The sequence below is a fragment of the Brachypodium distachyon genome, chromosome 3 (assembly GCF_000005505.3).
Source record: "Brachypodium distachyon strain Bd21 chromosome 3, Brachypodium_distachyon_v3.0, whole genome shotgun sequence".
Taxonomy (NCBI): domain Eukaryota; kingdom Viridiplantae; phylum Streptophyta; class Magnoliopsida; order Poales; family Poaceae; genus Brachypodium; species Brachypodium distachyon.
In genome coordinates this window covers 22,498,931-22,513,014 of record NC_016133.3, presented here as the reverse complement: position 1 = coordinate 22,513,014, position 14,084 = coordinate 22,498,931, and the positions used below count along the sequence as shown (strand labels likewise).

The 14,084-nt window shown below is 49.9% G+C and overlaps 1 protein-coding gene across 2 annotated transcripts; it reads left to right on the top strand.

Annotated features, from left to right (window-relative positions):
* The first annotated feature begins 8,462 nt into the window (after nucleotides 1-8,462).
* On the top strand, nucleotides 8,463-13,822 carry LOC100842762 (protein DETOXIFICATION 42). Of its 2 annotated transcripts, none has more exons than XM_010236379.3 (13): nucleotides 8,463-8,667; nucleotides 8,784-8,905; nucleotides 9,469-9,570; nucleotides 9,687-9,865; nucleotides 10,182-10,317; nucleotides 11,182-11,278; nucleotides 11,393-11,493; nucleotides 11,814-11,977; nucleotides 12,287-12,358; nucleotides 12,421-12,537; nucleotides 12,635-12,730; nucleotides 12,818-12,939; nucleotides 13,379-13,822. In XM_010236379.3, the coding sequence occupies exons 1-13, from the start codon at nucleotides 8,615-8,617 to the stop codon at nucleotides 13,419-13,421; spliced, it is 1,404 nt and encodes a 467-aa protein (XP_010234681.1). In that variant the 5' UTR covers nucleotides 8,463-8,614; the 3' UTR covers nucleotides 13,422-13,822. The 2 variants fall into 2 exon arrangements, with proteins under 2 accessions (XP_010234681.1, XP_010234680.1); XM_010236378.3 differs by having other exon boundaries at nucleotides 8,464-8,667; nucleotides 9,364-9,570.
* Nucleotides 13,823-14,084: the final 262 nt, after the last annotated feature.

The following is a 14,084-nucleotide window of genomic DNA, read 5'->3' as shown; positions in this document are numbered from 1 at the left end:
GCACTTTTCCGGCAAGCGTCCCGAAGCATCGGACTGGACGAAAGAGCTAAGTGCTTGAACATGAATGTTGAACTTGCTAAGAACTGAACGTAATTGAGCGTTGTCTCGCCGGGCGTGGCCCCAGATCCTGTGCGTAGCTGGAGTGTTAGAAGGACACCTGCGGGGGTAGTGCGCTCCCCGTGTGGCTTCCCGGGTCCGTCCTGGAAGGGCACGGCTTGGAGTAGTTACCCCGCAAGTGAAGTGGCTCCCCGCTACCGCTCGACCCCAGGTCGGCACCGCGGGTCCGTCCCGGGTCCCTGGTCTGGTCAAGGGTGAGGCACGCGAGTCCCCTGCAACACAAGGCAAAACACGCAAAGGCTAGTAGGGCCGCCCTGCGAGACAGCATCGGGAAAAAAGAACCAGAAATTGAACAAGTTAAAGAGCTAGGTTAACCGAGTAATGAATGATTATAAGGGCTAATCGGAAAATAATTGTTCAAACGGCGCTAAGCGCCACACTTGCAGGGAAGAACAAACAAAAGAAGATACATCGGAACGCAGCATGGGCGGCTGGGGGCTGCGGCAACTAGTTGCCGGCGTCTTCGGCCGGGGGGTCTGCGGGCAGCTCGGGCTCCGGCTTCGCCTACATCCGCTCGACCACCTCGTCGACGAACTCGCGCACTGCTTGGGTGTGCGTGAGCTCATCCTCGCTGTCGGACCAAGCGTCCAGCAGGGACTCGAAGGGAAACTCCGGGTCCCGGAGATGAATCTGCGGGAGGATTGTTCCGGCAACCTCACGGGCGCAGTTGGCGACCTCGTTGGCGCCGTACTGGGCGATCCAGACGTCGAGTGCCCCAAGCTTCCCCACCAAGTCGGAGAAAAAGGGGATCAAGGTGGAGACGTCCGTGCCATCCACCGCCACGGCCTGCAGCTCGAACTTGGGCAGCAGATCGCGCAGCGCTTGGGCGATCTTCAGCAGCTTCTCGGTTTCTATCTGCCGCTGCCCGATCAGCGTGCCGTGATGGAGTCGAGCGTCGTGCGCGGCCTTTTTGGCTTTGTGGACGTTGTCTTCCATCGCCGCGAGCTCCGTGGTCTTCACCGTGATCTCGTTGCCGGCCTTGGCGAGCTCCTCCCGGACGGCAGCCAGCTTGGTCTCAAGCCTGGCCGCTCTGTCCTTGGCGGAGCCGAGCTAGATCTCGTGCCGAGCCGCCACTCCCACCGCATCTTCGGTAGCCTTGACTTGCACCTCCAGCATGACACGAAGGCTCTGAATCTCGCCACGGTAGTTGGCGATCAGGTCGCTCTTCTCGTCCAGCTGGGTCTAGGCTGTCACGAGCACCTCGGCATGCTCCTTCCTGGTCGCCTCGAGGGTTGCCGCCATCGAGTCCAGTTCCCCCTGAAGATTCGTGCGCTAGGCCTCCAGCCGCCGGTGGAGCTCGGCCTCCGGGACCACCGGCTCCTTGGCGTCCTCCAAGGCTTGCCGGGTGAGGCGCGCCTCCTCCCTGGCGAGGCGCGTCTCCTCGCGCAGCCGGGAGAGCTCCTGCCGCTCCTTCTCCACGGCTTCCCGCACCTCGCCAAGTTGGTTCTTGGCAACGGCATGGTGCTCCCTCACCCCGTTGAAGGAGGTGACAAAGGCTTGTTGTTGGTCCCTGATGGCGTCCAGGAACCGGTGCCCCCGCTCGAAGATGGTCGGATCCCAGGTGATAGGATTCCAAGCGACCTCGGCGAGGGTGCCGAGCTCGGTACCGGGGAGAGCAGCCGAGGACGACGAGGCCCCCGCTGCTGACGTGGGGCTGTGCGGGGGGTCGCCCACCTGCTCCCGACGATCTTGCTGCCCTTCCCCGGCAACTTCCCCTGCGCCTGCGCCCGGGGACCCCGGGGCTGGGGAAGCCTCCCTGCTCCCGGCGGGAGCTGCCTCCTGCTGGGCGGCAGGTGAGTCCGCGCCAGTCGCGTCCGCGGCTGCGGGTGCGTCGCCAAGCACATTCCCAGCGGCGGCGGTGGCCACCGCTGCCACTGTCTCTGGCGCGACGGGGCTTGACGTGAGAGCCAGCTCGGGCTCTTCCACCGCCCCCGTGATCTCGACAATAGAGTCGAGATCAATCGCGGTAGCGCCCGCTCCCGGCGCGAGCACACTTGTGCCTGCAGCGACAAGAAGCATGAGGATCGGCGAGTAATAAAGCTGTTAGAAGCGGACAAGGGTGACCAGGGTAGTTACCTTGCGCGGCAGACGGGCTTGCGGGGGGGGGGGGGGGGGCTCCCCCGCGTCGCCTGCGCCGGCAGGAGCCTCCGAAAGGCTTGTCGCGGGCGAGCTGCCGCTCACTGAAAAAGAAGGTACGTTCATATGATTAACTAACAACTGAAAAAATGCAGCTAAAGAGAAGCAAAGAAGCCGCACCAGTCGCCGGCCCCGCTCTCGTTGGCGCTGAGTCGCCGGCGGACGCAGTGGCGGCGCCACCGACCCCCGTGTCGGCCGGATCGGCGGCGTCGCCAGTGTCCGCGCGGCCCTCTTGCTTGGCGTGGCGGGCGGGGAGTCGCTCCTCCCCCTTTTGCTGGCACCTGCCGGCGAGTTGGACTTCGGGGGGTTGCGCCGGAGCGCGAAGCCCCGGAAGACCCCCCGAGCGGGCGGCGCTGTAGGCGCCCGCGGGGTCGCCGTGACCCGGAGTGTCGCGGGTGCCAGCGGCGATGCTGCCGCAGTGTCAGGGGCCGACCCTGAGGAGGCCGCCGGTGCGTCTCCGGCGGCTGTTGCTGTTGGAGCCATCTCCAGGTCGCGGATGGTCTCCGGCAGGGCCTCGGCAGCCGCCGCAGGGGTGGAAGCCGCCGCCGAAGCTCCAGCGACCCCTGCGGCCGCGGACGCCGCCGAGGTACCGACGGGCGCCCCTGAAGCGGCCGCCGTCGCGAGGTTAGTGGCCGCTCCGGGGGCGGATGTCGCCGTCGAGGAGATAGCTGCAGCCGCTACAAACGCCCTTGATCTCCGCACGATTAGGGGCGCGTTGTCGCTGTCCTCATCGTCGTCGTCCACGGGGACGACTTCCGGGACGCTGCCGCCTGGCCCGCCTCGTCGTCTAGCGACTGGAGGGAGGGCCAGCTGGGCTCGGATCCACCCCCGCTCTCCTCGAGCACCTGCTTCTCGCAGGGTGCTGGCAGGGGAGCACGCGGAGCCCGAGTGGGGGTGTCGTCCATCAACCCCCACTCGTTGCAGGGCGGGAAGGCGCCGACGATGTCGCTGAGCGCCGCAACGCCGGCATGAAAAGAGGAGACCCCCGGCGGGAACTTTGTTGATTGGAAGGTCTCGCCGGAGATTCCCCTGACCCACGTCCTGAGGGTCTCCAAGTCCACGCCGTCCTGCTGGAGGCGTGTCCTGTCCCCGGGGCCCGTGTACATCCACGCGGGCCAAGAGCGCAGTTGAAGCGGCGCTATACGCCGGTGGATGAAGGTGCGCGCCACGTCCACGTCGGTGAGGCCCGCTAGCCGCAGCGCCTTGATCTTCTCCACAATGGGGAGGAGATCGGCGTCGCGGTGGTACCTGTCTTGCCGGCCGTTTTGGGGTTGCGGCAGCTCCGTGGACGACTGGATGAACTCTTGGGGGTCCTCCACTCAGACCCAGCACCAGTTGCCCCGCCACTCCTTTTCGATCTTCTTACCCGACCGGACGATGAACTTGGACTTCATCTTGTCACGGGTGCGGAACACCACCCCCGACGACATCGCCTTTGCATTGTCAATACGGGAGTAGAAGTAGTGGCGGAAGAGCCCCACCGACGGCATCACCCCCACGAACGCTTCGCAGAGGAACTGGAAGGTGGCGAGGAGGAACAACGACGTGGGGTGAAGCTGTGCCACCCGCAGCTGGTAAGACTCCATCAGTGCGTGGAGGAATAGCGAGAAGGGCGGCACCAGGCCAGTGAGAAGGAAGCGCACGAACACCCGGAAGTCGTTGTCCTGGTGCTCGACGCCCGTCGAGAAGATCAGCGTCTCCCCGTGCTCATTGAAGTTGGAGGCGACGGCGTGCCGGACCTTCTCCAGCGCCTCGCCGTTGTAGCCAGGGCGGTAGAAGGCGAGCGTGGCCCGCATCTCCCGCTTCTTCTGGTCCTTGGCAGCGGCTGCCTTGGTTGCCGCCTCGCTCTTGCTAGCCGCGGCTTTCTTCGAGACCTGCACCTCCTTCCCCTTTCTGGTGGTGGGGGGCGCCATGGAGAACAAAGGCGAAAGCTAGCAGGAGCGCTGGGATGCGAGATGCGAAAGGGGATGAAGACGAAGGCTATGGGGGACAGAGTGTCTTTCCCCTTTTGGCAACAGTAAGGGCCTTATAACACCCGGCCGTTTGGTAACAACCGGTTCCGCACCCTATGGGTGCGCGGGGATAACTCCTAATCATTAGGAGTAATGCGCGGAGTGGCCTTTACTTCCCTATTTAAGGGGGAGTTAGGGCGGAAATCACGCGCCCACTACTCCGTCTATAACGGCATAGTACACGGGGCAGCGCAGGGGCGCGGGCCCAACGCGAATCGGGGCCCACACGTCGGTTGAGGGCGTAACCCGGCAACCGACCTGGGGAAGACTCATCCGGGAACAGGTGATGCCGGCCCACGCCCGGGGGCTACTGTCGCACCAGTGGCACCCGGGGTACCACCGCTGCGCCGTCCCCGCCCCCGAGTTCCCGGGAAGGTTCCGTCCCGGGCAGCAGCCGCGAGCAGCCCGGCAAGCAACCAGCCCGGAAGGGCTAGCGGGGTTTCGGGGAATATTCCTGCCTGGGCAACTCCCGGGAAGCCACTTCCCGGGAGGGGGGTTCCCGAGTGCGTTGGGCCTGGGCGCTTCCTGGGGGGCGACTTGTCGGGAGAAGGGGTTCCCGGGCGCAGGCTCCCGCCTCAAAGGTGGGGCCCAACGAGCAGGGCAACAGCGCCACGCGGACGCGTGGCGGGCGTCGGGTGCACGGCCTTGCCAGGGCAAGGAGTGAGGCACACGGCTCATTAAATGAGCCGACAGGAGGGGCGTTACCCGTCCAAATCAGGTGAACAGTGGCTGTCCAATCCTACTCTAGGGTTTTAGACCCCTAGCAGCGGAGGTGGCGTCCATGCGTGCCACCAGCTCACCGAGGGGGAGTTGTATGCCCCCCCCCCCCCCCGTTCGACACTTGTAGTGCATGCACCGTGGCACCTGTGGCATCCCCTTGAATATAAAAGGAGGACCCCCGTCAACGGTCAAGGGGTGGGTTCGACGATCACACAGTTAGACGGACTTGCAGCAGTTCACCACTAGCAGTGTCCAAAAGTAGCAAGTAGCATTTAGCAAGAAAGAAGAGAGCGCCCGGGGACCCTCCCCCGGCAAGTTGTAAACACTTGATCCATAATCAATACTAGCTCAAACAGGCAGGACGTAAGGTTTTACACCTCCGGGTGGCCCGAACCTAGGTAAAACGTGCGTGCATGTGTTCTTGGTTCGTGCGCACCCCGAGTACATCACTTCGCCGGTTGCGAAGGACCATCGGCCACGCCGGCGATCGCCGGAGCAATCCCCGACACCCTTGCCGAACCTAAAAGGGGGCCGTGACCGCACGCCCCCGGTGTCAGAGCCTCGTGCGACGACACATCCTACCCAAATCGAGAGTTATCAATCTCATCGAAAGATCGGGCCACCCCGACCCCATATCATTAGGAGTTGACTTCGGACAAGTAGGACACCCGGACGGTGTATCCGAGTTGACCGGAGCACTACCAAGTAAGTCGCATCCTTTGAACATGTCTTCGAAAATGCTTTTATGAAATTTGGCGTATTTCAAAATTCTTGCATGTCACTCAAAAATAAGTTTTATAAATATTAAAAATATTTATGTGGATCATGAAGATCCATTAGTTTGGTCAGTACTAGATATGCCGGCCCGGACAGAGTTACGGCTAGAGTATATTCGGCGGGTAGGGAGCTCAGGTAGTAGCAACCCAGATAGGGTTGACGGAAAGTCAAGGCTCTCTTACGTAGGAATATCATATAAGGTCAAACCAACTGGTGCTTACTTCAAAAGCGGCGCAGACCGTACTGACCATAGACTTCGAATGGGACAGGCTGAGCCGAACCGCACCAAGTAGCTACCTCTGCCCGAGTGAGAACGTGACTGTATCCGGGTAGGTGCAGACACCCTAGGGCAGGACCTACTAGTCAGGGGTCTCGACCCGCGGGCCTACGTAAGGCAAGGCAACGAAGCAGAGGTAGTGTACGAGCTGGTTTTGGTTTGGTTCCTTGGTCTAGTCATGTGTAGATGATTAGTGCACCGACGAGGATTGACCAAGTGATGCTATGGGCAAAGCAGTACACCTCTGATCAGAGTCAAATGTGATATCACTCCTACTTCCGTGTTTGGAAGTGCATCGTATGGGTTTTCCTCTAACACATGATGTAAGATCCCACGTCGATCTGCCGCCAGTAGATTTTTTTCAAATAAAATATAGTTTTCAAACAAATGCTAAAAATAGCTTATTTTTGGTCCGACGGCTTGATGGTTGTCAAGGTTAACTCATGCATAATCCTTTCCGGTGACTTTAGTTTTTTTCAGAACCAATAATCTTGGTGAGCCCCGAAGAGGTAGAGTCCGGTACTGATGAGTTATGATGAGTCCGGTTCTTACTATGAAACTGAATATGCCGAAGTGGAGTATGAGTATGAGGATGCCGCTAGCGAAAATGATGTTGCGTAGACCACCAGGAGGGTAGTTCAAGATGGCCTAATAATGTCTAGATTAGAGACATCCCTTGCCGTAGTAAGACTTGGAGACACTTTGAGTGTCCTTGTAATAAGACACCGTCTGCGAACGGTGAAGGTTCCTATTGTACATGCTACTGTTTTTCTCAAGTTGATCTTGGTGCAACTCTTTACGTGACGATTCTTCCGTTACGCTGACTTTGTGAGAGATAACGGGCGTCACAAAAAAATTGGTAACAGAACGCGCTTGAGGAAACAGGCATGTACTTAGGTAGAGACTCTCGTAAGAAAGAATAATTTCGCTTCTCATCTAAATAACTAAAGTCTTCTCATCTTGAACTAATTTGTCTATTCTTAAAAAAAAAAATTATTTGGTACCTATCTCTTTCCGACGTCTGTTATGTAGCAAGTGCACCTCCGGACCTGACCAAAATAACTAGAAAATAAAATTAGGACTATAGATCAGTGCTGGACCGGAACTTGTGGCAAACAAATAAAATGAACAAGCATGCTTGATCGAGTAGACTAGTGACACATAGAGTCTATTGTACTGCATGCTATTGGTCGCTTACTACCTAGAGTCAATACTGTAATGTTTTGCATCGCTTACTTGCTTGGTTGCTGTTTTGGAGTAGACTGACTGAAAATGTATTGCATAATTAACTGAATTCTTATCTAACCAATGTAGGATGAAGAGTACGGTGCCGGGTACGGGTTTTGAGTACGGGGGTTTTGCTCGCTACTTGGTTGAGCTCCTTTACATTCTGTGTATTCGTTTTGCACCGTACTACACTGTGGTTCAGGACCCTGTGACGATGCGTACTTAGTCACTGTGCACCTTCCCCTGAGGAGGGACTTGTAGGTGTTGTTCCGTCGACCTACAGTGTTGCACATTACGACTTCGTGTTGGCACTCCAGGAAGTGGCACGAGACTCTGCTTTGCCGCTTACCATGCTTCCCTAGCTCGGATTGGCATGGGAGAGTGGCCCCACCACCTAGAGGAGTCAGGGAGTTCGTCTACACCTCCACCGTCCACCTTCATGCCCCCGCAGCTCGTGTCCACCTCCGTGTTGCCTCCACTTCCACCACTTGTCCCCACGTTCGTACCATCACCACCACCTCCGAGTGCTCTTCCTCCTCTGTACCCGACAGTTTCACCTAGTACTTCAGACTTCTCAGCTCCACCTACAGTACTTAGAGGTTCTTCCTCTCGATCCGTGTCGCGTCCACCTACACCCTACAGACGTCCACCTTCACCTCAGAGTTCAGTACAGGAGTTGTTGAGCCAGCTTGACACCCTACAGCAGCGTTGTAATCGCGTGTGTCGGTTAAACCATCTACTTTACCGCTTTCGGAACCCCAAACTTATCATCTCTTTAAACACCGGTTTAATATAGTATATTCACAATTTCAGATTGCATTTGCTATTTATCTTGTTTTTATTTGTTCTTCAATTGTTTGCGGGAACAAAGACATTCGTGGTCAGCTTGATCGTGGCCGCGCGTGATCAATAACCCTTTGGAGTTGTATTGATCGCTAAGACGCAGCTTTTCAGTCCGTAGTCGGATCATCAACGTCACCTTCTACCCAAATCAAAGAGTTGCCAATCTCAATCGAAAAATCGGACCACCCATGCCATACCAGCACTAGTCTGCAAAAATTAATACTAAGGCATAAAGTGGGGAAAACCCCCCAAAAATACGTCTTTTTACAGGCCGCAGGTACCAACCGGAGCCGCGGCTTTCCGTTTTCTCTTTTCCATCTCCGACGACGATCACGATTAAAACGAATTTATGCGTTCCGTCGCATCCTCCACCCACGCGCGCACGAAACCAATGATATTCCATTCCATGGCGAGGCCACGGTGCCGCTGTTGGATGCACTGCGCTGCCGCGCTCGCCTCTAGCTTGATCTGACGCGCGACCACCCCCGCCGCAGCCGCAGGCGCCATGGACGGGGGGCGCCACCCTCTCAGCGTCTTGTTCCAGGGCGCGAGTTACGGGTGATCCACCCCGCCCACACCTCTCTCTCCAAATCAATTTGATCTCTCTGAATAAATATGATCTCTCGCTCTCTTTCTATAGCTTTGTCACTGTTTTTTTTTTTCGGTTTGTGCAGGCTTGCGTTCAAGCTGGACAACCTCGGGAAGGAGATCATGGGGATCGCCGTGCCAGGGGCGCTTGCGCTCATGGCCGACCCGCTCGCCTCGCTAGTCGACACCGCCTTCATTGGCCACATAGGTTTGCTTCGCTTCTCTTTTTCTATGCAGTCTTCGTTCCCAAGTTTCCAATTAGTTTTAAGTTTTAACCTGCTCAAGGTAACATTGCAGATATATTCTTTTTGTTCTTGGAGATTTTTGCATATTCTTTTTCTCGTGGGAGATAAATACATATTATTTGGAAGTTAAACTGCAAGAGTTACGTGATTGCAATCTGACAGTATATAGATATATAATTTTACAAAATGAGGCACCAAAGGGTGACTTTCGAGTATCGACATATTCTAGTAAAGCAATAAATCAAGACTCGTACGTGTTCTGTTATATTTCCATAGTAAGAAAACAAATAATTAGCTTCAGTCAGGCTCACTCTTCTTCTTCTTTGGACTTGCCGTACATTCTTCCAGGATGCACAGACATTTTTGTAGTTTTCCAGCTTACTTCACATTTAGTTGCTATGATATGTTTCGTGACAAACAGGTCCAGTGGAGCTTGCAGCTGTAGGTGTATCTATTGCCGTGTTTAATCAAGTATCAAGAATCGCAATATTCCCACTTGTGAGTGTCACAACATCATTTGTTGCAGAGGAAGACGTTACTTCCAGCGACAGACAAAAAGTTGAAACAAACAAAGAGAGCGAACACAATGTTTCAGATAGTGAAATGGACGAACTCATTTCTTCTGAAGGTAAAACTATGTGGTTCTTGTACAAAGTTAGATGGTTAAGTGATGCTGTTAATAATTTTTTTTGAAGTTCCTAAAAAAGAGATACATCTTTATCTAATACTGACATTTGTTACCAGATACTAGTGCCACTTCCAGAAAGTCATCTTTGTCAAGTTTGGTCAATATTGAGCATAATCGGAAAAGTATTCCATCGGTTTCGACATCATTACTACTTGCTGGGGTGCTTGGCCTTCTTCAAACTTTACTGCTTGTTTTCTATTCAAAACCTATCTTAGACTTCATGGGTCTGAAACCGGTAAATGTTCCACTGTACCCTATTTTCCTTTGGTAATGTCCACACAAGCATTAATGGTTAACATCTCTTCTTTATTTCTGTTATTAAGTTTACTTAATAGTCAGATATGGGCATAACTTGATTTAGAGAATAAATTATAAATGCAAAACATAACTATTGAAAATAATTGCTCCTGCATCTTCATCTCTGTATGAATTTGGTTCATAAAACTTGTGCGACTTGAATTTAGATTATTTTCTGGAACTAGTTCATTGTTGTTTCTTCTCTTCGATAAATTTTATTTTATGTTTTAAACTTGAATGCACTTTTGAAATAGGACTCTGGAATGCTGAATCCTGCATTACAGTACTTGGTACTCAGATCTCTAGGTGCTCCTGCTACTCTTTTATCTCTTGCAATGCAAGGGGTATTTCGTGGACTTAAAGATACAAAGACGCCTCTGTATGCAACTGGTATGGTAGTATTTCCTTTCTTGGGTAGTACTACCTTTATTCTCTCATATATTACTTCTAGTTTAGGAGAAATAAAATGGCTCCTACATATGTTTGTAACTATCTTATAATTAGATGGCAGCAAACAATAATTTCATTTCTAATAATATACTAGGGTCCCTATAATAATAATGTAAATCTAACTTCCGTGTCTGGTATATCTAAATGTTTGTATGTCTTTATTTCGTCAAAGTTTTACTCCCTTCAGTTCACAAATAAGGGACATTTCGGACATAGACACAATCTTCCAGATGTAAGTTTGACCAAGAAATTTATAATAAATTCAGCAGTACTTTTCAAGGAAAATCTATACATATGAATTTTCAAGTTTTCAATCTAAATACTAAAAACGAAATTGGCAGTCGAAGTTTTAAAAGTTTGACTGAAGGTATGTCCAAAATGTTACTTCTGTGAACAGGAGGGAATATACGGCGATGGATGTACACATTTTAAGTTTTATAAGTAAAATATACTCCCTCCGTTTCATAATTCTTATCTCAAATTTGCTCAAAAATAGATGTATCTATTCCTAAAAAGTGTCTAAATACATGTAATATTTCGACAAGAATTATGGAATGGAGGGAGTAGAATGGAAGGAGTAAGTGACAAGAAAGATGTATAATTAAACCATAGTTCTAAAACAATGATATTAAGCAGTCCCTTCCAACATATATATAATGATTTTGAAGTTCATATTGAAACATAGTCGAAACAACACATCTTTTATATTTTGGAGGTTCCATTTATGTAAGAATTAATTGGAAGATTCCAAGGGAAGAATTTATATCACACCTAACACAACTTAACCTTTTCTATGATTACCAGTGGCTGGAGATGCAACCAATATAGTTTTGGATCCAATATTTATGTTTGTGTTCAAGTATGGTGTCAGTGGTGCAGCAATTGCTCATGTTATATCACAGTATGTAGTACTATTGATTGTTTCTTTAAAAAATACTATTTTTATTCACACTTGATACAAAATCATATAATTCATGTGTCTATCACTTGTAATAGTGTGTAGTGGCTTCTGCAGATATTTCATTGCAGCCATACTATTATGGAGATTAAGGCTACACGTTGATTTATTGCAACCCAGTTTGAAACATCTGCAGATTGGCCGGTTCCTTAAGAACGGTAATATATTCTTATTTTCCTATAGTATTAGTAAACTTTAATATTTTTCATAAACAATTGTTCCATGTCTATCATTAGTATATTGAGTTAATGACTGCTGCTCTAATTATGATTCTCTTCTATTTTGACCATAGACCATTGCAATTCTCTTGTTAGGATGTAGAATTTTGTGAAGCATTTACCATGTTAGTTTATCTTTTTTTAATTGACCTATGCTGTTGCCTTCGATAACATCCAATTAATTTCACGGTGTTCAAGTACAATGTGCTTGTTCAGTCGCTAATACGTATATGTAAGCTCTTAACCTTTTCACACTTCAGGTTTTCTGTTACTTGCCAGAGTTATTGCCGCAACATGCTGTATAACACTATCAGCATCAATGGCTGCACGACTAGGTTCAACTCCCATGGCTGCATTCCAGATTTGCTTGCAGATCTGGTTGGCTTCTTCCCTTCTTTCTGATGGATTGGCTTTTGCTGCACAGGTTAGCAAACCCTTTCTTCTCTTGTTTGACTTGCTAGCATGTTGTACATGCCATTTATTCGACCTACATTGCAAAAATAAAATACCAGCTACAGAAAATAGGCCTTCATAAATATTACAGTACTGTTGTTTATTTCGTGGAACTTCTACTGTATTTAAGATGCAATTAACATGTTTCACTACTTCGGTTTCTAGATGTTCTAACATTGAGAATAAATCATGATATTAGTTAATAACTGCATATTCCAGTTTTCATGTTGTCTTATGTTTAGTGCTTATGATTCAATAATGCCAAACATTTTCATTACAGGCTATACTTGCAGGTGCATTTGCTCGCAAGGACTATTCAAAGGCCACAGTCACAGCTTCCCGCGTATTGCAGGTATGGTTTTTCTGTTTTTATAAACCCTTTTTGTCACCTTAGTGAAGGGTTGATTTTTGCAGCTCGGATTTATTTTGGGACTTCTCCTGAGCGTACTTCTTGGAGTTGGCCTCCGTTTAGGTTCGAGATTATTTACGGAGGATAAGGATGTACTGCATCACATTTATGTAGCAACACCGGTACAGTATACTGAATTCTGAGAATATGGCAATCTTTTTTAATATCTAATTACCTTCCTGCAATTTTCTAACTCAAGAGATATTATTCTATCTGCAGTTTGTCGCTCTCACTCAACCAATCAACGCTTTAGCTTTTGTTTCTGATGGTGTCAGTTATGGAGCGTCAGATTTTGCATATGCTGCATATTCAATGGCAAGTCAAACAACCTCTTGTTATTCTACTTGTATCTAATTGGCAGCCATTTGTTCTGACACACTTCTAGTGACTCTTAATCCTCAGATCCTCGTGGCTATTGCCAGCGTCATTTGCATAGTCACCCTCACAAGTTACAGTGGTTTTCTTGGAATCTGGATAGCATTATCAATCTACATGAGCCTCCGAATGTTTGCAGGATTCTGGAGGTACAAACCTACAATCAGCTAAGCACTCGCCTTGTTAAATGGATTTTTTTCTTGGAATTTGGATAGCATTATCGATCTACATTCTTTCTATTAATGAATCGAGACGCAATCTTTTCGTTTTCTCGAAGAAGAAAAAAATAATCTGGAATGTACCATAATATGAAAACAAAGTGTTATTTGGCGTTGCATTTCCAGTTGTCGTGGATAAAACTATAACTGACTATACTATATAGTGTTCATTTTTGTTGAAACAGGATGTATAACTTGCACTAATAATCTAAAACAATATAAATTGCATTACAGAGCTGAACTTATTCTCCTCGCACCCGCCCTCCCAAAAAGAAGAGAAAGAGAAAGAATCCAATACTAAGTTTTATTTTTAAAATACCTGGCGTGTCTATATTTTCTATCATGATCAATTTACGTGGCATTTTTTCAGGATTGGAAGTGCAAGAGGACCATGGGCTTTCCTTCGCAGCTGAACATGTACATTCTCGTACAACACATGAAGGCAGGATATTTACACCTCTAAACAGCCCTAGAATAATCACTGTATCAACTTGTAAACCTGAAACATTGCAACCATGATCAACAATAGTATTACTAGTGCATGCAAAATGCAAGACTGACGGCACATCTGCTCTTGATAATCAAGTTAGTGAAACCACGTCTCACAGAGGAACTCGCAGCCCAGGACTAATGTGCAATGCTATTGTCCAGAACTAGCTTACATGCAGAGGTAAATACGAGTCACTACACAATGTCACCCTTGATGGGCATCTTCAACAACTTGTATATTAGCCTTGTACTAGCAAAGTGCCCTGCGCTGCTACGGAACACCTGCATTACGACGGAACCGTAAGTTGTTTGATTTTTGTCACTATTATTTATTCTTCTTTAATAGTTCGGTTGATGGGGAATTGGGTATTGGAGAAGGGAGGCAGCAACTGTGGGTTGATTGGGGAGGAGGTCGGCAAAAAGAAAAAGATATTAGAAAAGATTGGAGTTTGAAACGATAGAAGAACGTGAGGTCACTGTGATTCGGACGGGCCCCATTTTTCAGTTGCCAGTGTTCAGGGAGGAGATGCATGAGAGGTGAATTGACGATCACCAAGTGGAAACTTTATAAAAAAGAAATATATTAC